We start from the raw sequence: 24,669 nt of genomic DNA on the forward strand, positions 1-24,669 counted from the left end.
GAATACCACTGTTGATAGATCTTGGAAAAGAATGATGGCCATCTACAACAGAACAACCAGAAAGGAAGCTGTAGATGGAGGCACAGATAGAAGGAGAGAAACTGTAAGAGGGCAGTTTGGATATTAAAGATTTATGTCAGACTTGATCGAAAGCCTTTGAGATGTCAAGTGCAATGGTCAAGCTTTCTCCAAAGTCCTGAAAAGTGGATGACCAGGAGTTTGAAAGGTAGGTGAGAAGATCACCAGTGAGGCATCCCTGACGGGACCCATACTGACGATCAGAAAGAAGGTTATGATAAGAAAGATGCTTTGAAATTTTTCTGTTAAGAATAAACTCGAAGACTTATGAGACACTGGCTGTTAAAGAAATTTAACGATAGTTAGAGGGTTGGGAATGGTCACCCTTCTTTGGGACTGGCTGAATGAGGGCAAACTTCCAACAAGAAGGAAAGATACAAGTTGAAAGACAAAGGCGAAAGAGTTTACCTAGGCAGGGTGTAAGCACAGAAGCAAAGTTCTTGAGGACAACAGGAGGGACGCCATCAGGCCCATATGCCTTGTTAGTACTGAGGCCAGTGATGGTAGAAAATACATCAGCTGAATCAACCTTAATGTCAGCCATGAGGAAGTCAGAGGGGGGAAGTGATGGAAGAACAGCACCGCAATCGTCTCAGGTGGAACTGGAGGGGAAAGTCTGAGCGAAGAGATCTGCTTTATCAGTAGAAGAAATAGCTACAGAGCCACCAGAGTAGAAAAGAGGAGGAAAGGTTTTTGGCAGGGTGCAAGAAGAAGTGGCAGGCATTCGAGTTGGAGGGTTGAAAGCATTTAGTCATCATTATCATCCGGACCTCCTTTCCCACCCAAGGGCAGGGTGAGGAGTAGCAATGTCCAGACAGCCCAAAATTGCCCAGTCCAATGGGCCATGCTTTCATTTACTCATCATTCAAGCCCCCGGAATCATGGCTCTATCGGATATGCCAAAAACATTCACCACGTTCCGTAGCTTCACATAACCGTATCCGACAGAGTCAATCCAGTTGCTGCGACATTAAAAAGGGGTGCCAAAAATCCCTGATCATGCACTTCTCCTCACAAAATTCATCCAGCCAGCTTGATCTCCTATCAGTTCCCTAGCCTCACCGACTTCCAAACCTCTCTTCCTCACACATTCATCCACCATATCTCTCCACCTTCTCCTTGGCCTACCTCGCCTCCTCCCTCCTTCGAATTTGCTCAGATATACCTTCTTCACCACTCTATTGTTATCCATTCTCTCCACATGACCATACCATCTCAGCACTCTCTCTTCAATTCTAGTGTCCACTGACTTCCTCACTCTGCATCTTTCACGAATCACATTATTTCAATTCTAGTGTCCACCGACTTCCTCACTCTGCATCTTTCACGAATCACATTATTTCGTATCATATCCACCCTCTGTACTCCACATACATTCCTCAGCAGTCCCATCTCCACTGTTCTTACTCTTGACTTTTCATTTTCATGCCACACCATAGTCTCACATCCATATGTTAAAGTTGGCACTAACACTCCTTCATGTAAGCCTCGTGCAGCTGCAACACTCATGCCTCTGTTTCTTATCAAGAGGCCTTCATTGCACCAGCTACTTTTCTTCCTTGTGTCACTCTACTTTCAACTTCTTTTGCACATTTTCCTCTCTTTTCTATCACTGTACCCAGGTATTTGAACTCTCTCACCAATTCCAGTCTCTCTCCATTCACTGTTACATTGCACTGGGAGTCACCTTCTCTCTCAATAACCATCACTTTACTCTTTTCTACATTTACTCTCAAGGAGCGATGCTTACAGACATCAGCAAAACTCTGCACTAGCCTACCTAATTCTTGTCCGGTACTTGCAAGCAGTACTGCATCATCAGCATACAACAAATTTGAGATATTACATCCATCACCATTCATTACCAATGCCATCCCTCTCTCCATTACTTGTGTTTTCATTTCTCTCATCACCCCATCCATAAATGCACTGAACAACCATGGGGACATCACACAACCTTGTTGCACGCCCACACTGATCGTGAACCATTCACTTAGATGCCCGTTAACCCTGACACATGCTTCACTGCCATCATAAAAACTCTTGATGGCACCTAGCACCTTACCCTCTACACCGTACATGCGCAAAACTTTCCACAATCCTTCCCTGTCCACTTTGTCATATGCTTTTTCCAGGTCCATGAAATCCATAAACACCTTATGGTCCTTCTCACAAGCCTTCTCTACTATCTGTCTCACTGCAAATATTTGGTCCACACATCCTCTGCCACTCTAAAGCCACCCTGTTCATCACTCACTAGGACTTCTGGTATCTCTCTTACTTTATAATAATTCTTCCATATACCTTCCCTACCACACTCAGTAAGCTTATGCCACGATAATTCTTGCACACACATCGTTCACCTTTATTTTTGTACAGGGGTACAATTACAGCCTTTTTCCACTCTGCAGGCACAGTTTCACTCATCCATGCTTACTTACATATCTCCAACAAGCACTTCATTCCATTCTCTCCACTACATTTAAGTACCTCTGCATTCACCTCATCAACCCCGGCTGCTTTCCCATTTTTCAGCCGCTTCACAGCACTCTTCACCTGTGCGAGTGTCACATCTCCTGGCACTGCATTCCTTCTCTGCACACCCCCAAAACCAATCATGTTTACAGCTGCTCTGCCCTCTCTATCCCTATTCATCAAGCTTTCAAAATATTCTTTCCATCTGGTCCTTACCTCATTTCCATGGGTTAATAATCTACCACCTGCATCCTTCACACCATCCCATTTCTTTCTGCTTTCACTTCTACATTTCCGCACCTCTTTCCAGAATTACTTTCTATTTTCAGAGTAGGTCGCATTCATTTTTCTTCCTAGATCCTCATTTACCTCCTTTTTCCTCTTCACTAGTCTCTTTATGTGCTTCTTGCTCTCAACATATTCAGTTCTTATTTCAACTGAACCCCTACCCTGTAACCACTTTAGTCACTTCTTCCTCTTCTCCTCCACCGCTCTCTTTACTTCCTCATCCCACCATGTCGTACCTTTCTTCCTTGTTGTTACTCTTGGCACACCACACACTGCTTTAGCATTCCTAACTAAGCAATCCCTATATGCATTCCACAGTCTGTCCAGATCCATTTCATTCCAATTCAGTAATTCTAACTCGTCCTCTACTTTGGTCCTATATTCATCTGTCATTTCTTTGATCTTCAGCTTCTCAACTTTCAGTCTTTCTCCCTGACTGCTCCTCTCTCTCCTGATCCACCTCACTCCTCTCAGCTTGATCTTGCATACCACAATCATATGATCTGACAGACCTCCACATCCTCCACTCACAGCCCTCGTATCAGCAACCATTCCCATCACTGACCTCTCTACGAGCACGTAATCAATCAGGCATTTAGTAAGGATATAATTATTTTTAGCAGAGTGAACAGACTTAGCACGATTCTGGGCAGAAACATAAAAAAGATGTGATTCAGGGGTGGGCTGGCTCTGGTACCTTTATTAAGAGAATGGAATGTATGCTTCCATGCCTGAGAAAATAACCTCCATAATGTGCATGGCACTCAGATGGCTTAGGCAATGGAAGCAATAATCATTCCAGGGAAAATCAAAGAAGTACTGCCTGAGAGCCTCCTAATCTGCAGCTCCAAAGTGCCACAGTCGACGTTTCTTTGGAGGGTCCACAGGCCGTACCGGAGCGATAGGATAGGTTAAGGTAATAAGGTTGTGGTTGGTAGAGCCCAATGGAGAGAAAAGATTAACAGTGTAAGCAGAAAGATTAGTTGTAAGGAAGAGGTCAAGCATGTTGGAGCTCTCTCCAAGGCGGTCAGGCATAAGGGTAGGGTGCTGTACAAGCTGCTCTAGGTCATTAAGGATAAAAAAGATGTAGGCTTGTCCACCAGGTGGATCAGTGAAAGGAGAGGAGAGCCAAAGGTGGTGGTGAACATTGAAATCTAGAATGGAGATTTCACAGAAAGACGAAATGGATAGAAACGTGTTCCACCGCAGAAGTCAGATAGTCAAAGAATTTTTCATAGTAGAATTAGGGGGTACTGAATGACAGGAGAGCCGATGCCAGAGAGCAGAGAATTCAGAAGAATCAAGTTCAGGAACAAGAGAGCAAGATAAGTCATTGCGTACATATACACAACAGACACCTTTGGCTTTGAAATGAGTTTAGAGAAAGTAGGAGGATACAAAAAAGGGTTTGCTGTCAGTTGCCTCAGACAGCTGTGTCTCGGTTCAGAATGTGAATATGTTATGCTAAAATAGACTGTGCTGTATCTAACAGCATGGGCAGTTCTGTGAATCAAGATGACAGTTACCTGCATTAATGTCAAGCATTAACCTAAATCCACGCCAATACTATCACATTATAAGTCAAAACAATGCACCTTAAGATATACATACTGACAAATATTTAGCTACAATTTTTCACCTGATAAAAATGGGTCACTTCCATAACTTGATTCTACAGTAGGTAACAGTAGCTCTTGAGTACATTTTCCGATATGGGACAGTTCTCTGTTCCATTAAAAATTACTGATATATGACAAAATGCTGAATGAGTTGGGGGGTGAAGAAAAGGACCTATGCACCCAGGAGGAAAATACGGAAGTTTAGAAGCCAAGCAGTAAGGGATACCTTCCATAGCAAGATGAGTAGTTTGGTGGTTGAACAGGAAGCTGTGGAGAGTAGTGTTAATGAGCAGAGTAAAGCTCTCAAGAACAATCTCTTGATTAAGTGATTCAGCGTGTGGATGGACAAGGGGCCCTCCATGACATGAGGTAACATGGTGGTGGGATGAGGGTGTAGAAGATGCAATTAGGGAGACAAGAAGACTTTTCTGGAAATGGAAATGGGGTGGCAACAGAGAGGAATACTTGGCTACCAAGTGTGGGGCCAGAAAGGAGATATACATGGCAAAATCTAAGTCTCAGAGACTTTTACTGGATAACCTAAATACTGCCAAAAAGGAAGAATGTGATACTTATGGCGGCAAATCTGATGAAAGGGAAAAACAGAGATATTACAGGTGAGCAGTGTGTGAAAAATGAAAGGTGGTGGTGGACAGTTAGGATACTGAAGATGCCTGGAGAGAACATTAAAACTGGCTGCTGAATGAGGAATCTGATTGGAACAGGGAAGGTTTGGGGTCAGCAGATCCAGTGTTTGGCCTTTGGTCTTTGATTGATGCAGCTACTGTAAACAAGGTAATAGGTAGGACGCAGCTAAGAAAAATGGCAGGTGTGTTTGGGTTGACTGCTGAAATGCTGAAGGCCTCAGGAGACAGAAGCGTGCACTGATTTGATTATAAATGAGCGTGTTATCTCAGGTGACTGACTGAAGAGTGTGATTGTAAATGTGCATAAAGGGAGGGATGATGCCATGGAAAAAGGAAATTATATTAGCATAAAACTTTTGGACCACATAATAAAGGTAATGGAGAGATTCTTGGATGGTATGATAAAGGAAAAGAATGAATACTCATGAGATGCAGTTTAGGTTTATGACATGCAAAGAAACTGCTGATGCCATATTTATTGTCTGACAGCTTCAAGAAGAAAATACTGGGAAGAAAAGAGAGCTGTATTCCCCCCCCCCCCAAGGTCTTTGACAGAGTTTTAAGGGAGGTGGTGAAGCAAGCAATGAGAGAGCTTGGGACTGAGGAGTGGCTAGGGCTATGTATGTGGGTGCTCGCACCCAGGTGAAAGTGAATGGAGGATTGAGTGAAGAGTTTTCTGTGAATGTTGGCATGCATCTCGGTTCAGTCTCAAGCCCTTTACAGTCAGTCACGGTGCTTTTCTCTCATATGACTTTAGAAATGGACTCCATGGGAGATGCTGTATGATGATGGCTGGGTGATAATTGCAGAGAATGAAAAGGAGGCAGTGGAAAGATTTTGGAAATAGTGTAAATGAGGATAAAACTAAAGTTATTATATCAAGGACTGGTGGTGGTGGTGTCAAAGCAGAGGGAGTGTGGCTAGGTGAAGCTTGCCACAAGGGTGTGGGAAGTAATTCCCATCTTGTGCAGCATTTGTGATTAGTGGGTGCATAAGAGATGTAGTGGTAATAAAGGTAGGTTGGGAAATAATGCTGATTTCATGTGTGCAGTGTGTAAGGGAAAGCATGTAGAGATATTGACAGGTGCTATAGGACTGATCTTGCCATGAGTTTCTAGAGTGTGTGGAGGAGCTTTATTGCTTGGGGGGCATGCTATGTACTGATGGTGAGGTAAGGAGTTGCTGGAGAAAGTTCAAGGATCTGTTGTTTCTCCTAAAACTGACAGGGCTCTCCCTCTGTGCTATGGGATCCTTGTATGTGGCAAGTTTTACGAGTATAATGTTATATGGTAGTGAGACCTGGGCAGTAAAGGAAGACCTTATACTCCTGATGGGTCACTACTACAGTGTACTGGGTTGCATTATAGATGCACGGCAGCATGAAACTAATTAATCTTGGTTCTGAGACAGGAATGAGTGTCCTTAATTACTACACAATCAGTTAACCAACCCTACAGTGTGACTACACTTGTCTATTGTCCAAGGTGAAAGGTGTTCAGGATCTTCATCACTGGGGTGAGAGGAACATGCTGTAGTCCATAGTGGGGTTGTCTGATGCCACAACTACAATCTTGGTGCTGCTGCTCTCAATATAGTGCAGTAGAAGTACGTGGCAGAGCTCATCATTCACTCATTTGATATAGCGCTGCTCACGGGTGCCTGGCCTTTCCTCTCTTCCTTCCTTCCTTTTCTGTCTTTCTTTCCTTCATTCATTTCTCTTCCTTCTGTCTATGGGTGGCTCAACACTAGGTGACATGCCAAATGGTTTCCTGTACACCAGGAAACCATTTACTATGCTGGGTGGTAACCATATAACCAAATTATAGCACCTGGTGGTTTGGTGGGTAATTAAGGTGCTCCAGTTGGATTGAGCTGGTGCAGGTTTACATCCAAGGGATGGTTGGGGTTTACTGCTCACATAACGCCCCTCAGGGATGAGTGAGGCAGGTCACTCTCATCTTAAATGTCAGGACCAACTTGCCTAGCCCTGGGCTCCTTTGTTCCTCTGGGGCAACACTGGATTAGATGATGAATGAATGAATGAACTACTAAGTGACTAAAGGAAAAATGACAGAGTACAACAACAAAAGTCATTGTTACCTTCAATACTGTACTGCACCATCAAAACCTAGAACAAAATACAGCCTAGTGTCTGCCTGTCCCATTTCCACCCATGAACAACTACAATTTAGCAGCATAGCATTTAATGTTTATTTGTTAGAAAAAACAAACATCAAGCAATCAGTTCTCTGCTTAAAACTGCCTCATCCCAAAGCCTGTTTGGTATTACTATGTGTTAATGAAAATTTCAGTAATCAACATTAATACATCTGAGTTCCCAACCACCAAAAAGCACAATGCCAAACATTTTCAAAATTATTATATGAATACAGAAAGCTTACCAACAACCATTATAATTTCAAATTAATGTTTCTGTAAAAAATATTAGCATGTATGGTCATGGTTTCTGGAGATCCGGTACATGCAAAATAAGTTAACAATATCTGCTCCATTATACCAGTCCTCCAGCTTTACTGTACAATACTCAGAAGATGCTGAAATCAATCCATGTGAAAAATAATGTATTGTAATCATCATTCACATTACATTATTTATCACTTGAAAAAATTACTTACTTTGACTTACAATTCAGCAAATGGTTACTTAAACATCATGTACCTTTAAAATTCATTAACTAACAACTCATGAAAAAATACAATACCCACCACTTACCTATAGTGATGAAGCAGAACTGAGAAGTGGGGAATATAAATCATTCAGTCTCTGAATCTACCTTTATGTACAGTATTTCAAAAGTAAGACTGTGGAACACGCTAAAGGTTTTGAAGTCTGTCAACAGTTTAAAACACAAAACAGTCCTAATGTGTAGTTGACAGATAATTTGAAAGTATGAAACTGCCTTTAGCTTCATGCAAAATATGATCATATAAGGTTCCCTAAAACAGGAATAATGTCAAGTTTCTGTGACAAAATATGCATACTTGTGTAATTTTGTTTTGTAAAATGCAGACAGTGTGTAATTTTGTTTTGTAAAATGCAGTCAACACAAAATGCATTAAGAGACATTCCTCCTCTAGACTGTCCTAAGCCAAGCAAACATGCAGTAACGTACATGATCTCTTCAAGGCAAGCAATATGCAACTAACTAAAGATAGTCTACAAAGAGCAGTTCATAATTTTGCCCTGTTTTAAATCTTTAGCCATCAAGTACATATATTGTAATGAACCATGTTATGTTCATTATAATTTCTGATGAGACCTCGAGAAGAAAAATGACATCAAACATTATATTTCTTAGACTTCTGCTGTACTATTTCTGACAATTTCAATTTCTTTTCATGACCATCATAAGCATATCCCACTTTTCCATGCTCACATGCAGGGTGGGGGACAGAAAGGCTTTTTATCTCTTGTGAACATGAAGTAGAGGGGAAAGGAAGCCAAGATACAAACTCCCATCTTCCTTTTTCATTAGATTTATCGGCTGTTTGCAATGTAGGCATTAGAAAAGTAGGCTTACCACATGCCTAGAACAGTTTTTACTTTAAACTCCTTTAAAATAATGACAACTTTTTAATACAGCACCTGCTTATCACATGCACTTAGTACCGTATTATCGAAAGCTTTAGGCTGACTTCTCACTGTAAAGACAGAAAGTTTCAAACAGTATGATTAAAAATTGCCACGAATTGTTCAAATGAATTATTTGAACCCACATGCATAAACTGTGTTCAGTGAGAAGATATGACAGTTTTGGCCTGATTCTGACTCTCTCTGGTATGAAGCAAATTCAAACTGGCTTAGAATGGTTGCATCATTTCAATAAATGCCATTTCTTTATGTGGGATAACTCTACCAATTACACTTAAACCCTTCAACAGAATAATAACCATTAACTAATCCTTACTTTCACCATACTAACCAATACAACCTTTAGAAAACCTTCAATAGTAAAGGATTTAACGATACTACATGATTTCAGAGGGTGAAAATATCATGTAATTTTATGCAACTGGAAATATTTCTGACTGGGGTATTCTAGCCTCAGGTCCCAACATGTCAGAGGGATAACAAGAAAATGGTTGTTAAATGGTTAAAGTGAAATTACATATATACTATGCATAATTAACCATTCATAGCTGTGCCAAATACAAATCAAGCAAATCATTACAGTGCACGGATTAATACTGTACCTATTTCAAAGTGACAAAATACAGGACAGTTGCGAGAGTAAAGAGCGTAATTGTATGTTCCTCTTTATGGCAAAATAATGAACTGTTCTGCAGTCCCTACATGTTTCTTTCACAACAGACGTGACACATGGCCAAGCAAATACCAATCAGCTTCCATGACAGTGTTAGTTAGCTGGCGTGAAAAGCAATGACTGGCAACAAAGAATTTTGCTAGATAATTAAAAGCGTTAGAAAGCACTATGATGGAGGAAAAACAAAGACACTCAAAACAATCACACATCTAAATAACAAAACAATATAATACACTGATGTCACACTTATACAGAATAATATGAAAAACAAAAATGAAGATAAATGAAATTTATAACAAAAGCAAGTTTTGTACTGCCATACACAAATTACTATATATTATCTCCTGTTAATGAAGAATCAATATCTTATATTTCAAAGCACTATTAACCAACTACCGTATTTATGAATAAAAGTACTATTAACCAACTAATTAGGAATAAAAAATTTTATGAGAAATTGATGACTACTGATTCATTTCTCTATTATACAATGAACTGCTAAAATGTTTACATATGTTCAGTCAAGTTTGCAGTACAGCACAGTACTATACTTCTTGTTTTATCATTCTTCATTCACTATTCCATGCACACATTCAAGTTTTCAAACTGTTCTCCATTCACCTTTGCACACAAATCTCACTAAAACACCACCTCATAAGCCTGCTCAATCATACTGAAAACATACTTTCTTTGGATTATATGGTAATGTCTAAACTATATATTCTCAAACTCCAGTAATTTATTTTATACAAAAAACTTTACCAACAACCTGCTATATTCCATCAACATAAAGTCTGTGTGCAGTTTTTTCAAATCATGCATAAAAATCCCAATCACCATGACTACAACAGTTTAGTCTCTTCACTAAATTCCTTATCCAAAAACCCTCTAGAAACTCACTGGTTTACATTATTCATCACAAATCAATTCAAAATTGGAAAATGCCAATCCCTTTTTAGCCCTGTGAAACCTAGGACGGCCTCAAGTTTTAGGCTACCTTAATTCAGTCATTTATGGTAATGGTGAGCACTCTTTATTTTAAATAACCTGGACTACAGTTGCCTAGCCTCAAGCTCCCCACAAAGGGGGGGGGGGGAAGATGAATAATCTTGATTCAAAACCTACTGACACATTTCCTTAGAAAGGCAACAGCTAACAATCTATGTTATTCTCATACAAAAAATAAAAATGTATTAGAAGCTTTTACATACAACATGTCTTTTCTTTGCCTTGACCTATTCAGTCTTTCCTGTCTCATTTTCCTGATGTTCCCTCCCAAGAATTCCACCACAGGAAGTGACAAAAACACTAAGGTCTCCAGGCTTCTCTGTCCTTATACATCTCTCTTGATTTCTGAAGCACTCTTCTTTGCCAGCTCTCTCCATAAATGACTGTTCAAATCTATTTTCACAGTTAGCTTGATATCTTCCTCTTGCAACATCATCAAATGCCTCATTTCAAACAATCTTCAGGTCACTCTCTTCTTTCCTGCATTTTGCCCTTTTCTCAACCTACAGTTTTCCCTATAGGCTAACTGTTCAGTTGTAATAGTTGAACGCAACACCAAACTTTTCACACACTTTCACTGCTATCAGAGTAATTCTAACTCAACACCCACTACTTAACCTCTCTGCGCCCTGTGTTCCCAATATGGGACGGAACTGGGCATGTTCAAAATTTAATAAAGGGAACCCCGGGGTAGGGACCTATGAGCTCCGTGACTATGAACTGACAGGCGGAGGGTGGTATGCCTAGCACCCATCCAGCAAAATCCCTCACACAGGAGCTCTGGCACTAAGGGGTTAAAGGCAATTCTCAATATCCCTCTCATAAAACTCTCAACTTCATCCAAAACCTTCTCAATTACACGTAGAAGTTCTGTCAACCTGGGACATATTCTGCTTACACCACAAACCATTCATTCTGTATATGCCTTATACCAGAGTGGATGCCAATGAGCAAATCACCACCATGCTTCTCTGATCTCTGCAAACAGGCTGCCTTCCCTCCACCTCACACCACTCTCACTCATATTTCTCTCCATATCCCTCTACCTAATCCTCAATTAAAACTTCCTCTGTCTACCTCCATGTCACTCACATACACTCTCCATGTCATTCTCTCACTACCAATTCACATTTTCTACTCATGCTACACCATTCTTGACTTCATTCATAGCACTCCACCATCATCTAGACCTGTGGCGGCAAAAGCGTACCTTGTGTTGAGGAAGCCCGGCACAACATACGTGAGGTTGTAGGATACAGTGACGGGGTTGTAGGGGGCGGTCCATGAACAGTTGAGGGTCATGTAGTTCCTGGAGATGCATGTGAAGTTCTCAACATCCTGTGGTGGGTCTGGGGGAGGAAAGTTAAACTGAAAATAAGTATGTACAATGTACTTACTTGCAAGTACAGGGTTTGTGCTGGCAAAATGTTATAAATAAATGAAACATGCTTTTAGTTCATCACGAAGATGCTGAAGATAAAAATTATTTCAGATTTAAAAACAATATTTTTATGAATCACATGCGATTAATTTAAGAAGACAGGGTATTAATTCATTACAAGCAACTCTGAAATGAAAAAGCATTAATTCATCTGCAACTTAAGTAAGCAACTTTAAGTAAAACAACTTTAACAGCTACCTGCACATGGATATTAATTCTGGAAACTGGATGTAATAAGACAAAATTGTACAAAGCACTGTTCCACACTCAGTAAGACTATTGCATGAAGCACTCTATTATTTAAGGAAAGTAATCTTTTACAATAAGGCCGCAAGTCACTTGTAAGTGAAGGAAATAATATTTTTTTGTGCTGACAATTCTTTTAGGAAATTTCCATTCATATTGCTGAAAATTTGTTTAAGCATATCATGGACATAAATAAAAGTGTACTTCTAACCAAAATCACCAAGTGCTATAGCACATTAATAATAACAAACAGTAACTTGATCAGGTAATGTTCACATAGATGTAGAAAATTTTCCTACTTTTGAATGTTCTGAACTATGGAAGCCTTGCCTCAAGTCCTATGGCCTGAATGGAGTGACAAGGGACAGGACATTACCACTGCCATATTTAATGTACTGTACTGTATAGCATATGTACAGTACACCATATCAACTATCCACATTTAAAATTTTAAGTATATCATAACCATATATGTATACAATTATTGAACTACATCCCCAACACACAATCATGACTAAATCACCTGAGTAAGTTAACTCAGAAACATTATTCATTAACTGACACCATCAGAAGACAAGCAAACAAGGAAAAACACATTAGTTACTCTATTCCTACCATCAAGTGAAAAAAGAACAACTCTCAAATTCTGAAGAAAAAGACAAGGGGAGAAACAGTGTCACAGCTACATCAATCCTGCCCTCATCTACACTGCAAACTGTGTTTTCCCTCCAACTCTAAAGATAAGTTAAAATCGTTGCAGGTTACAGTAACGAGTACAAGCTCAGTCATTTTACCCTCTTCAAGGTGTGAGGGCCCCACATTTGGCTACTGCAGTTCAGTGTACATTTAAGGGTAGATGACCAACCTACTCTCATCAGTGACACTGTATGATTGAAAAGCCTCCAATCACCCCTAAGGAGTCCAACCAATGGATGGCTGTCATTCCAACTGTGATGTTCTAACTACCACACATTAACAGAATATTCATAGAGGTGAATAAACTTATCTGTGTGTAAAATCAACATCAGCAACTCACATCCGACTGAGACCTGACGATTACACATGGAATCATTGCCATACATGCACTCAAGGTAGTAAGATGTTGGTTCCTGGTGGGTCACTCTCACATGTATGGCTGAATCATTCACTTTCTGTAATGAAGACAAGCAGTCCATCACAAATTATATACAGTAATGTCTACAACTTATTTCCTAATGAACTGTCACCTTGCAAGTATTCTTGTTCAGGTATACAATCCAGATTAGATATAAAACCTGTAATGAATAAAAAAAATAAATAAATAAATAAAAAAAAATAAAAAAAAGACTCCAGCCACTTATGTTTAGAATTTTAGTGATGAAGAAAATAGCTTAGCTATGACCTTAACTACTATCAGCCCTAATGCATATATTACTTTACCAGACGACTGGCCTTGGTAAGAAACAGACCCTTGAGTGTTGCAGCTGCGTGAGGCTTACATGAAGGAGTGTTAGCGCCAGCTTTAACATACGGATGTGAGACTATGGAGTGGCATCAAAATGAAAAGTCAAGAACAGTGGAGCTGGGACTGTTGAGGAATATATGTGGAGTACAGAGAATGGATAGGATATGAAATAATGTGATACACGAGAGATGCAGATTGAGGAAGTCTGTGGACACCACAATCTAAGTGTGTGTACTGAACTGGTTTGGTCATGAGGAGTGAATGGATGACAAAAGTGGTGAAAAAGGTATATATGAACAAATCTGAAGGAGGAAGGAGGCAGGGAAGGCCAACATGAAGGTGGAGGGATATGGTGGATGGGTGTGTAAGGAAGAGAGGTTTGGAAGTTGATGAGGCTAGGGGACTGACAAGAAATCAAGCTGACTGGATGAATAATGTGAGGAGGTGAGCATGATCAGAGATTTGGCACCCCTTTTTAATGCGACATTGTTCAGATTGGCTTTTTCAGACAGGTATGTGTGAAGCTACAGAACATGATGAAATTTTTTGGCCTATATGATAGAATCAAGATTTCGAGGGCTTGAATGATGAGTGAATGGAAGCGTGACCCATTGAACTGAGCAAACTTTGGCTATCTGGATGTTGCTACTCCTCACCCTGCCCTACAGTGGGAAAGGATGTCTTGATGACGATGACGATGATGATGAAGCCCAGATGAATGGCTGAAGAATGTGACTGTAAATGTGTACAAGGGGAAGGGTGATCCCGTGCAAGATGGAATTATAGAGACATAAAACTTTTGGACCAGATAAAGAAGGTAATGGAGAGGTTTCTAGAAGGTATGAAAAGGGAAAGAGTGAATAATGACGAGATGCAGTTTGAGCTTATGTCAGGCATAGAGACCAATGATTCCATATTCATTGTCCAACAGCTTTGGGAAAAATATATCTGAAAGAAATGGGAGCTGTTCTGTACTCTGTTTTGATTGATTTGGAAAAGGCTTTTGATAGAGTCCCTAGAGAGATGATTAAGTGGGCAATGAGAAAGTTTGGGATCAAAGAGTGGCTGGCTAGAGTTGTTATGGCTATGTATGAGGGGGCTCGCACCCAGGTGAAAGTGAATGGTGATTTGACTGATGAATTTTCCACGAATGTTGGCATGCATCAGGAGTCAGTTTTAAGCCCCTGATTTTTTATCATAGTGCTTGAAGTCCTCTCACGTGACATCAAAAATGGACTTCTACGGGAGACAGTGTATGCTGATGACTGCAGAGAAGGAACGGGAGGGGGAGGAAGATTTAGTCAGTGGAGAGATGGTATGAGGCACATTAGCTTAAGAGCAAAGGCAAGTAAAAACAAAGTTGATGCTATCTAGGGATGATGGTGGTACAGTCAAAGAGGAGGGAAAGTGGCCATGCGTGGTTTGCCACAAAGGCGTGGGAAGAAATTCCAACTTGTACAGTATTTGTGATAAGTGGGTGCACAAGAGATGTAGTGGTAATAGAAGCAGACTGCAAAATACTGCTGACTTCATGTGTGCGGTGTGTTGGGGGAAGCATGGGGAGCTTGTGAGGTGTGCAAGGACTGATCTTGCTGGTGGGTCTCTTGAGTGTGTGGAAGAGTTTTGTTACCTGGGAGACATGTTATGTGCTGGAGTAGGCACTAGAGTGAGGAATGGTTGGAAGAAGTTAAGGGAACTCTTGCCTCTCCTTACACTGAGAGGGCTTTCTCCTCCATGCAAAGGGATCTTTGTCTGAGGCATGTGTTAGGAGTGTAATGTTATAGGGTAGTGCGACCTGTGCAGTAATGGAAGAGGATATTCACAGACTCAGACATACAAAAATGACAAAGATTAGGTGGATGAGCAGTGCATCCTTCAATGGAAGGCCTGGGGAGAGGGGAGGGGGCTAGGTTTACAATGGAAGAAATGAGAGAAAGAATGCAACTGGAGTGTACTGCTGTTGTGATGATCAGGGGTAGACTGAGATGATTTGGGCACATGGAGAGGATGAGGGATGAAAAATTGGTGCAGAAAGTGATAAGTGTAAATGCTGGGGGTGGCGTTATGAGAGGCAGACTGAAAAAGACCTGGGACGAGGACAGAGAGTGTGACCTCAGGGACAAGGGACTGAATAAAGAGGCTGCCAGAGATCAAGCAGCATGAAGAGCTGCCAATAGGTGACCAAAGCAGACACCTGCAAATATGTTGGAGACTTTATTAATGAAATGAAATGAAATGAACACATTGGTGCACTCAGAATGCTATATATGGCCATGTGTTAACTGTATCTATCACCCAGTGAAAGCATTCAAAAAGATTAAGTACAAAGTTTGATTCTTAATGATCCAAGAAGTGAATGATCTTCAGATACTGTGTACTCTAACACTTATTAGCATAATAAGCTCAATGACTGAATAGTATACTGACCAGTGAGCCAAGGTACTACTTATGTTCAATTAAGTACAGTATTTCTAAACAATCCAGTACTGCACAATCCACCTGGGACTGCTAAGCTAGAGGGCAAACTACTGACAAATCCCCTTTGCAATATAAACTGCATGTGATAAATCAGGGGAAAAATGAGTTCTGACTGGAAAATACAGTTATGTAAGACACATACAGTGCTCAAGAATGAATCAATGCAATCTTTGTAGTAATATAATCACAAACTGTAATAACTGCACTAATCATAAACTATGAAAAAACTGAGTAAACACCTATCAGTAAGTTCCTTTAAGATAACTGCATTCATTACATATAATGTATACCTCCCGCCCTTGGTATGAACAATGGGTGTTAGTGCAAGCCATTACATTACATGTGTGGAAAACATCCTCCCGTGATATGAAGTAGATTACTGAATTTCACAGGAGGTCGGCCTTCCAAACTCGGAGTAAATTAAATCTGAACTGCACCAACCATGACCATATTCACTGTAGGTGGTGGTGACAATCATCTACTCACTTGATGTAGTGTTGCCTACTTCTTCCTTCATCTTTCTCATTCTTTTTCTGTATAAGCCCTTCTATCTTCCTATTTCTCCCATCTTCCCTGTTACTTACTATTACTCTTCTTTCCTTTTCAGGTGGCATTACACTAAGTGATAAGCCTAATGGTTTCCTGAATGCCAGGAAACCATTTACATGATCATTACATGTCAAGAAGTGGGTTGGCAAAGGGATAATGCCCCTCCCCGTAAAACTACTGACTTCAAGTGACCAACCCACAAAGGATAATGGCATCTGGCTATAGCTAGAGAGAACATCCCAAACAGTGTCTTTTACCTTTAGAAACACCCCAAATGGACACAACATTTCTGTTAATAAAACTCTGCAGTTGCAACTTGCCAGATTTCACTCTTCAAAAAGGTACAGCGACTCAGCGAATGGCACGGTTAGGGACATGCACTTGATTCAGCTGCCCTTGTGGGTGTGGCTTAAATACACTTATGCTACCTCATACATACCATGTGAGGAACACGTGACGAGCCACCAGCCACTCTGGAGCGGAAGTATACATCCCCTGCACTGACTCGAGTGGTGTCAAAAATGCACACAGCTTCATATTCTTTGCCCACCTCAGTCACAATGTCTCCCCGAGGCTCTATGGCTGCAAGTAGTGACAGATAATGTTGAATTGCTGATTGTCAAGTGGAAAACATAAATTGCATGCACATCGCAGCAAGAAATATCTGCGCATTCACTGCATATACTGTATACTGTACTGTAATAACTTACTGTACAGTACCAATGTGAAGTACCTTCATCTGGTCATCAACATCACCATCATCATGTAATCCTGTGTTGCCCCATGAGCAGCATAGAAGCCTGGGGCAAGGCATGTTGGTCCTGACATTTAAAATGAGAATGACCAGCCTCACACATCCCAGAGTGGCATTACGTGGGCAATAAACCCCAATCACCCGTTGGATATAAACCTACACAGGTTCAATCTGCTTGGAGTGCCTTAATTACCCACTAAACCCCCAGGTGCCATAATTTGGTTACATGGTTACTACCCAGCATGGTAAATGGTTTCCTGGTTTACAGGAAACCATTTGGCTTGTCACTCAGTGTAGAGTCACCCGTAGAAAGATGAAGGAGGAAAAAATAAAGGAAAGAAAGACAGATGAGGAAAGATGGAAAAAAGGAAGGAAGAGAGGAAAGGGCAGTCACCCAAGAGCAGCACTACATCGAGTGAGTACATAGTGAGCACATCTGGCTATCCTAAATACTTCTGTACATCAAATCTCTGCTGCACACTAAAATGTTATGGCTCAAGGCTCATCTGAATGTGAACCTGATGGACTGCAGGCTGAAGCTGCTCTTCTCCTGAAGTCCACCATCCTCCTTTCAGAGATAGGGAGGCAGTAGAGCATGTTTGTATACCTAGGCAGTGGAACCTTCTGCTTATTGTAGTTTATCAGTGCCACCCAGTAAAGGCATCTCTCCACAGTACTGCAGTCACTGGATCAGAGCAGTTTTAATCAGCACTGTAACTTCTAAGTAAAGGACTGTACTATAAGACAAATACTACTGTAATATACTGTAATAACAAAATGTCATAATCAGTCCCCCCACTCACACACAAATCATGTTACCAGGTAAGTACACTGCATATTATCATTATCCTATTTTAAGTTCCCATGACACTGACTGGGTAGAATCCAGACACCATAAAGGGAAAAGGGAAAGCATGGCCATCTATCAACAAGTACTGCTGGGGAAAGTAGTTCACCTAATATTTCATCCTTTCATTTCTCCCTTCCCTTTGTTAGTTAATATTCCTAGGTTAAGAGAGACCTGGTATGTTTGTTTGTCTTTCGATGATTACCGGTAAATCCTCTTCAATATGATGCCTCAGGGAGAAAGTGGCAGACGTGCCACATGATATACTGTATACACAGTGGAATAGTATTTGAATGTATGTTCCAAACTGGAACAATTGATATGGGACACACAACCATCCTCCAGCCATTTAAGGTTCTCAAATCTTTCTTCTCCATCCCAAATTTCATAACTTCTAAGGCCTCTCTGTATACATCTGTGTGATAATATTCCGCCATTTGTAAAATTTTTCAGTAAAAAGTACAAATAAAAAATTAACAAATAAAGAAAGTGAAACTTGTCATGCCCATCTCTTCATTAACCACATCCAATCAGTTCTATCATTGTTAAAAATTTGGCTTCTTCAGCTTCCACGATTTGTTTTCTTATTCAATAACTCCTGCAGTATGTTACCTTTGTAGCCATCTTCCACTGTCAACCTATACCACAAGCAGCTTTTTATTACATAAATAAAGTCTTTCCCTTTCATGGTGTCTTACCATCTAATGAAAACGTAGTTGGTTTTTTCATCATAAAAGATACTATACAGAGCCAAAAGCTTTTCCTCTATTTCACTCATTTACTTCACATTCAGTAGTAGGTGGAAGCGCTTACCATTCACTCAATGTACTGCTGCTCTCGGGTGACTGTCCTTTCCTCTCTCCCTTCCTTCTTTTCTTCCTTCCTCTTCTTTCTTTACTTCATTCTTTTGTCTTCCTTCTGCCTATGGGTTATTCTACACTCCTTCTGTCTTTCTTTCTTTCATTCTTTCCTCTTCCTTCTGCTTATGGATGACTCCTCACAGAGTGACAAGCCAAATGGTTTCCTGTACACCAAGAAACCATTCACAACACTGGGTGGTGACCATATAACCAAATTATGGCACCTGGTGGTTTAGTGGGTAATTAAGGTGCTCCAATCAGATTGAGGCTATGCAGGTTTATATTCAAGAGAAGGTTTGGGTTTACTGCTCACATAATGCCACTCAGGGATGAGTGAGGTTGGTCACTCTCGTCTTAAATGTCAAGACAACTTGCCTAGTCCCGGACTCCTGTGCTCCTCATGGGGCAACACAGGATTGGATGATGAATGAATGAATGAATACTTTGCATTCAGGGCAGGTCGATAACTTTCCTTTTCAATGCATCATATGAAAGAAAATCAACTATGGGCAGAAAGATACCAAGCCTCTCTTACCTTAGGAATAATGGTCAGGAAAGGCTTATGGGAAAAAGAAGATAAAATATTTGGCAAACTTTTGACCATGACTGTACAGTACATTACAACTGCTTTTCAAATCTCATATGCCATATACTGTAATGTACAGCAGACCCTCCATGTGCATGAACTCCAAATACACAGATTTCCAACACACACACAAAAAAAGTAGCACCAGGAACACTGTATATGTTGGAAATGCATCATGATTGTGCAGCATGCTATTCATACACTGTACCTGACAGTTGAAACTGTTCATGTGGTTAGTTTTTCCTCTTTTTTTTTTTTTTTCTTTAAATCTATTATTACATGACCTTGCTTTATGTCTGTTTTATTTACCTCTATACAGTATATCTATGGTCTTGTTGGGGTCAAAGAGGGTTCTTAGTTTGCAAATTGGAATTTATCATGGTGAGTTTTTCCCATTTTTTTATTCTTTCATACCATTGTAATATCACTTTCCTATATCTGCTTTGCCTCTAGGCAGAAGGCTACACCCTTAGTAAGCATATCTGTACTCCAGTTTGAGCAATGCAGGGTCATTGTAGGCAAGCTGAGGCATGCTGAAGGTTTGACTAATGCAAAAGATTTTTATATTGGGTTATAAATCTTTGCATACATGAATTCTGAGTGTGCTAAACGCTAGGTTAACACTTCACTGCCTGAACTCTTGAACTGCAAATGACTAATCCAAACATTCCTCATTACTCCAGGATGTCATCGTGTTCACCTCCAGACAATTTTGTAACACAAACACCCACAAATATGTACAAATATGAACCCCATGAGTGTGACTATTGCACCAGAAGCCAGCTAGAGTTCCAGGAACCCCTTGAATCCAGGTGACATCCTTTTCTGTTTATCCTTGATGTTACCAGATTACTTTATTCAACTTAGAGGGGAAGGTTTGTTATATTTATTATGGGTATGCAAGTATCTAACACCTCTAGGCTACACATTTTTTAAAAACAATAATAATCTGGAAAGAGTAGAAGTAACACGAAAAAGATGTTACTGGGGTCAACTGGCTAATCCCTTGCAATACAAAGATGTCATTTTCATTTTATAAGATTTATTCACTTATAGTCAGGATGAAGACTACTACACACACCCCAATCTGAAATTTCTCTCAAGCAGGATGAAAACATTGTCATATCTCCTCCTACAAATACTTCCACAATCATATAGTACAGTATGCATATTAGTCTGTGCTAGCCATTCTCATTCACCAGTCTCCACATTATTCTTTCCATATGCTGTAAGACAGTCTCCTTATATGGTGTGCATTTTTCCAGTTTCATTTCTAACAAGAATAAATAAGGTGGTAATTCAAATCCCTTTTATGGAATTCACTGGAGGAATGACATACCGTATCACACAATACAGTATATAACTCTGTAAGACAAACAGTTAAACTACTGTATCATCATTTCCATAAATTATACACAATGAATTTGATGAATGTTTTGAATAAGAAGTTACCATTACAGTATCATATACAGGAATCTACTAACAATGAAATTTGAGAAATACAGTAATGTAGTAGTACTGAATTTATCTTCAATGTATCCTTCAAAAAAGACAATTGTTGCTTCAACTAATGTGTCTGTATTTATAGTGCAATCAATCAAACTATGAACATCTTCAACTCTGTTACACAAGGAATCTGAGGGATGTTATACATATACTGTAATATACACCACTGTAAATAATTAACAACATTCATCAAAGGGTATTATTCACAGGCAAAAATTAATTTAAAACAAGCACTGTAACTGCTGTCACAAGCGTCATGCACATCTGAAGTGCGATCATTGTAATTTACCATTATTTACCATTCAAACCCATATACAGTACACCTTTGTTATGGCTGAGAAAAACAACCTAGCGGTGTATTATTATTATTTATATGAAAAACAAAGTACCAGTGTATTATTATTATTATTATTATTATTATTATTATTACACATTTTAAAACAGACCAATGCAGAATCCCTTAAGAACCAGTACCAAAGAACTAAAATCTGTTAATCCCATTCCAAGTGTATTCTAAAGTCCTTTAAGTACTGGTATTAAAGGATCAGAATATGTTAATACCAAACTATGTTTACTTTAAAAGTGTCAAAACCTACAAAAATAGTATTATATTCACTCACATTTTGCTTCCAAATAAACACAAAACTGTACACTACAACCACAGAACCCTTTAAATGTGCTCTGAATGTAACTTACCTCCACAGTCTGAACAAGGAGAGGGTGTGGGATTCTGCTGGTGTGATAACCTTTTGCCATTGCTTCCTTCTGCACGCCACACAATAAGAGAATGACAGGCAAGGGCAAAGTTAGGACACACAGGGCTAAATTTCACTTGGGTCTGGATCTAGAGATATACCATGATAATGAAGGCTGATTTACATCACTGATACATGAATAAGAAATGGGCCAACATATAAGTTTACTGGGTGGATGAATGTACAGTACGTTGCCACTTATTAGGTATCTGCACTCTATCAACAGTCATCAAAGATCATTATCATTACTGTATAGCAATCAGAAGGACTGATGAAACAAAATTACAATAATGAACTAAACATGCTTTACGACAACACAGATCAGAATGCATAATGAACCTAGGATCTTGTCAGAGACAAAATCAAATTAATGGTCCTGTACTGTAAATGCATTCTAAATCAGTATATTCATTGTACAGTTCAGTATATCCAGTACTGGATTTGAAAATCATATATTATCAAATTTTCAAGAAATATTTAGACAAAAATTATGCAATTCAGCCACGAGGCACTGCTTTTACCACCTGAATCACAAAAGGATGAAATCATCTGACTAATGTCATGTCTAGTGCTACTGCAATCTTGTTCTGCTATGAAAAATATGAACTGAGTAACTGACACTTTTTTGCTTTTCTTAAATCAGTACCAAATTCATCATGGCTTCAACAAAGCAATATTACAAAGTAAGTATCCAAAATTAGATTAAACACTGCTTTTATACAGTGTACTTGCAGGTTATTACCAGTACAGTATAACAGTCATGGTGTCACAACTAAAAATCTCATTACTGCATGGTAACAAGTTCTTTGCATCTCTAGATCCCATCACCTTCATGTTTCAAATAAAAATACAGTACTGTACTGAAATATTTTGTTAAGCCCTTGGTAGTTAACAGGTTACAATACATCCATCACCTTTGCATTTCAGCTGATAGTGATACAGTACAGTAATTCTGTAATCACATTGCCAAAGCATGAGTACAGTACAGCAGGGATATGTACTGCTGAAAGCTTCATGACAAAGCAGACAGAAGCAAATAACAAAAGGAACACCACCGCCAACATCTACTTACAATAACAATAAACTGGTTCAGCCATGGAAGCCCCAGTGTCACATGCATAGTGCCACGACACAGGTTTGGCCATCATACCACATGAATGAAATGTGCTTTCAGTGTGCTTCATTACCAAGCACTCTGCCAACACAATTCAGTAAATGTGCAATGTAAACATGCCAAGAAACCACTGGTCAAGGCATAAATTATGATAAAGACATTGCCATTATATGAGGCACTTAGTACTGGTGGGGTGAAGATGCAACTTTTATGAAACTGTGTTATTGTCACTGCTGAACAGGTGAATCTTTCTCTAGCAACAGGTTTTAGCAGTAAAGGCAAAACTGACCATCCATTACAGTATATTAAATTACACTACATAAATTAACATGATAGTTAAGTTTAAATTATTATAAACTGTGTAATTAACTTCTAAAAATTATTTTATTTTTTCCCTATATATCTAGTAGATACTTACATTAAAAATTTTATATATGTGTGTGCCATAATTTTCCAATTGATGAAACAGCATGCTGTTTGAAAAAATACTATGAAGCAGTATAATATTCTAGAATCTCTCATTTTATTCAATCAGTGTTTGGAGAGCCTCCAGAGAAACATTTCCATATCTCATATGATGTAACTGAACAATTATTAAGAAAACTACACTAAAGCAACAACCGAGACACTTCCGACCTCATTTTCTCAAAACAAACTTTTGGTGTCTTCGTTCCTTCAATACTAAACGCCTCACCCAAAAATACTTAGGAGGAGCATAACAACATTTTGTTTCATCCTATTTAACCTTCAGCATTTTTACTGGTTACCTGCAATATTCTAATCATGAGATAATTTGGAATGGTTTGAGTAAGCTGGCAGATATCCTTGTATATGAACACTAACACTTGTCTTCTTCCAACGTTAGTAAGCAGCAGATCAGAACTACCGGTACCATTTCTCTGGTTTATCTGTGACTCTTAAACATAAAAAGAAAAGAAATATGCAAGACAGTCCTTCAAGTACAGCATTAATTAATTAGTCCACAGTCACTGCAACAACGCTCCTAAGAATGAGCCTTCATTTAGCCCTTCAGCCCGAGGATATAGTTTTCATTTTATTCTTGCTAACACCAGGCATGTACTGAACACTGAAATGATCTCTGTTCTGATGGGGATGCAACTAACCCCTCTAAAAAAAAAAAAAAAAAAAAAAAAAAAAAAATCAGCTTAATAAACACAATCCAAAGGCAGCAAGAATAAAATTTTAAAAATACATTTTCAAGGTGAAGCGGTGAATTTTGGAATAATCCAGTTACAGTGTTACTGTTACAAAGAGAAGTGAAACAGGACAATAACATGATACTTCAATACTAAAAAGCATTCCTAGCTAACCAATAAAAAGCCATGTTCTCTGCTTATAATTTAATGCAAAAAGAACTCACTTCAAAAACTGATGTGAATTATAACCTGTCTACCAGTATCAGCAGTCCAAAATCAATGGTCCAGACTTAAAGTGTCAGAAAATTAGTCCAACTACAGTAAAATAAACATGCCCAGAAAACATACAGACATTAATGTACTGTACCTGCAAATGTTGCTGTAAACAAAAATATAAATATATATCAGTACAGTACCAACATAAGAGTATATACAGTATATCAAAAGTCTCCAGCACCACTGTTTACAAAAATCTTGAAATTTTAATCTCTTAATAAAGAGCCAAAAGTCTGTTATCACTAGACTGTAAAGA

The 24,669-nt window shown here is 39.3% G+C and overlaps 1 protein-coding gene across 3 annotated transcripts in view; it reads right to left on the bottom strand.

The window, feature by feature from the left end:
* The window catches only part of dome (cytokine receptor domeless), a 351,827-nt gene that overhangs the window by 311,302 nt on the left and 15,856 nt on the right, over positions 1-24,669 (bottom strand). Inside the window, exons 2-5 of one of the 3 annotated variants that reach the window (XM_080276204.1) lie at positions 21,808-21,876; positions 16,998-17,140; positions 13,124-13,238; positions 11,641-11,749 (exon numbers count right to left, since the gene is read on the bottom strand). In XM_080276204.1, coding sequence (XP_080132330.1) covers positions 11,641-11,749; positions 13,124-13,238; positions 16,998-17,140; positions 21,808-21,876 — 436 coding nt within the window. Of the gene's footprint in view, positions 1-11,610; positions 11,750-13,123; positions 13,239-16,997; positions 17,141-21,807; positions 21,877-24,669 lie in introns of all 3 variants that reach the window. The other 2 variants (XM_080276203.1, XM_080276205.1) reach the window with 2 other exon arrangements.

Source organism: Coenobita brevimanus, chromosome 64 (assembly GCF_032717465.1).
Source record: "Coenobita brevimanus isolate Jiangsu-jjx chromosome 64, ASM3271746v2, whole genome shotgun sequence".
Taxonomy (NCBI): Eukaryota; Metazoa; Arthropoda; class Malacostraca; order Decapoda; family Coenobitidae; genus Coenobita; species Coenobita brevimanus.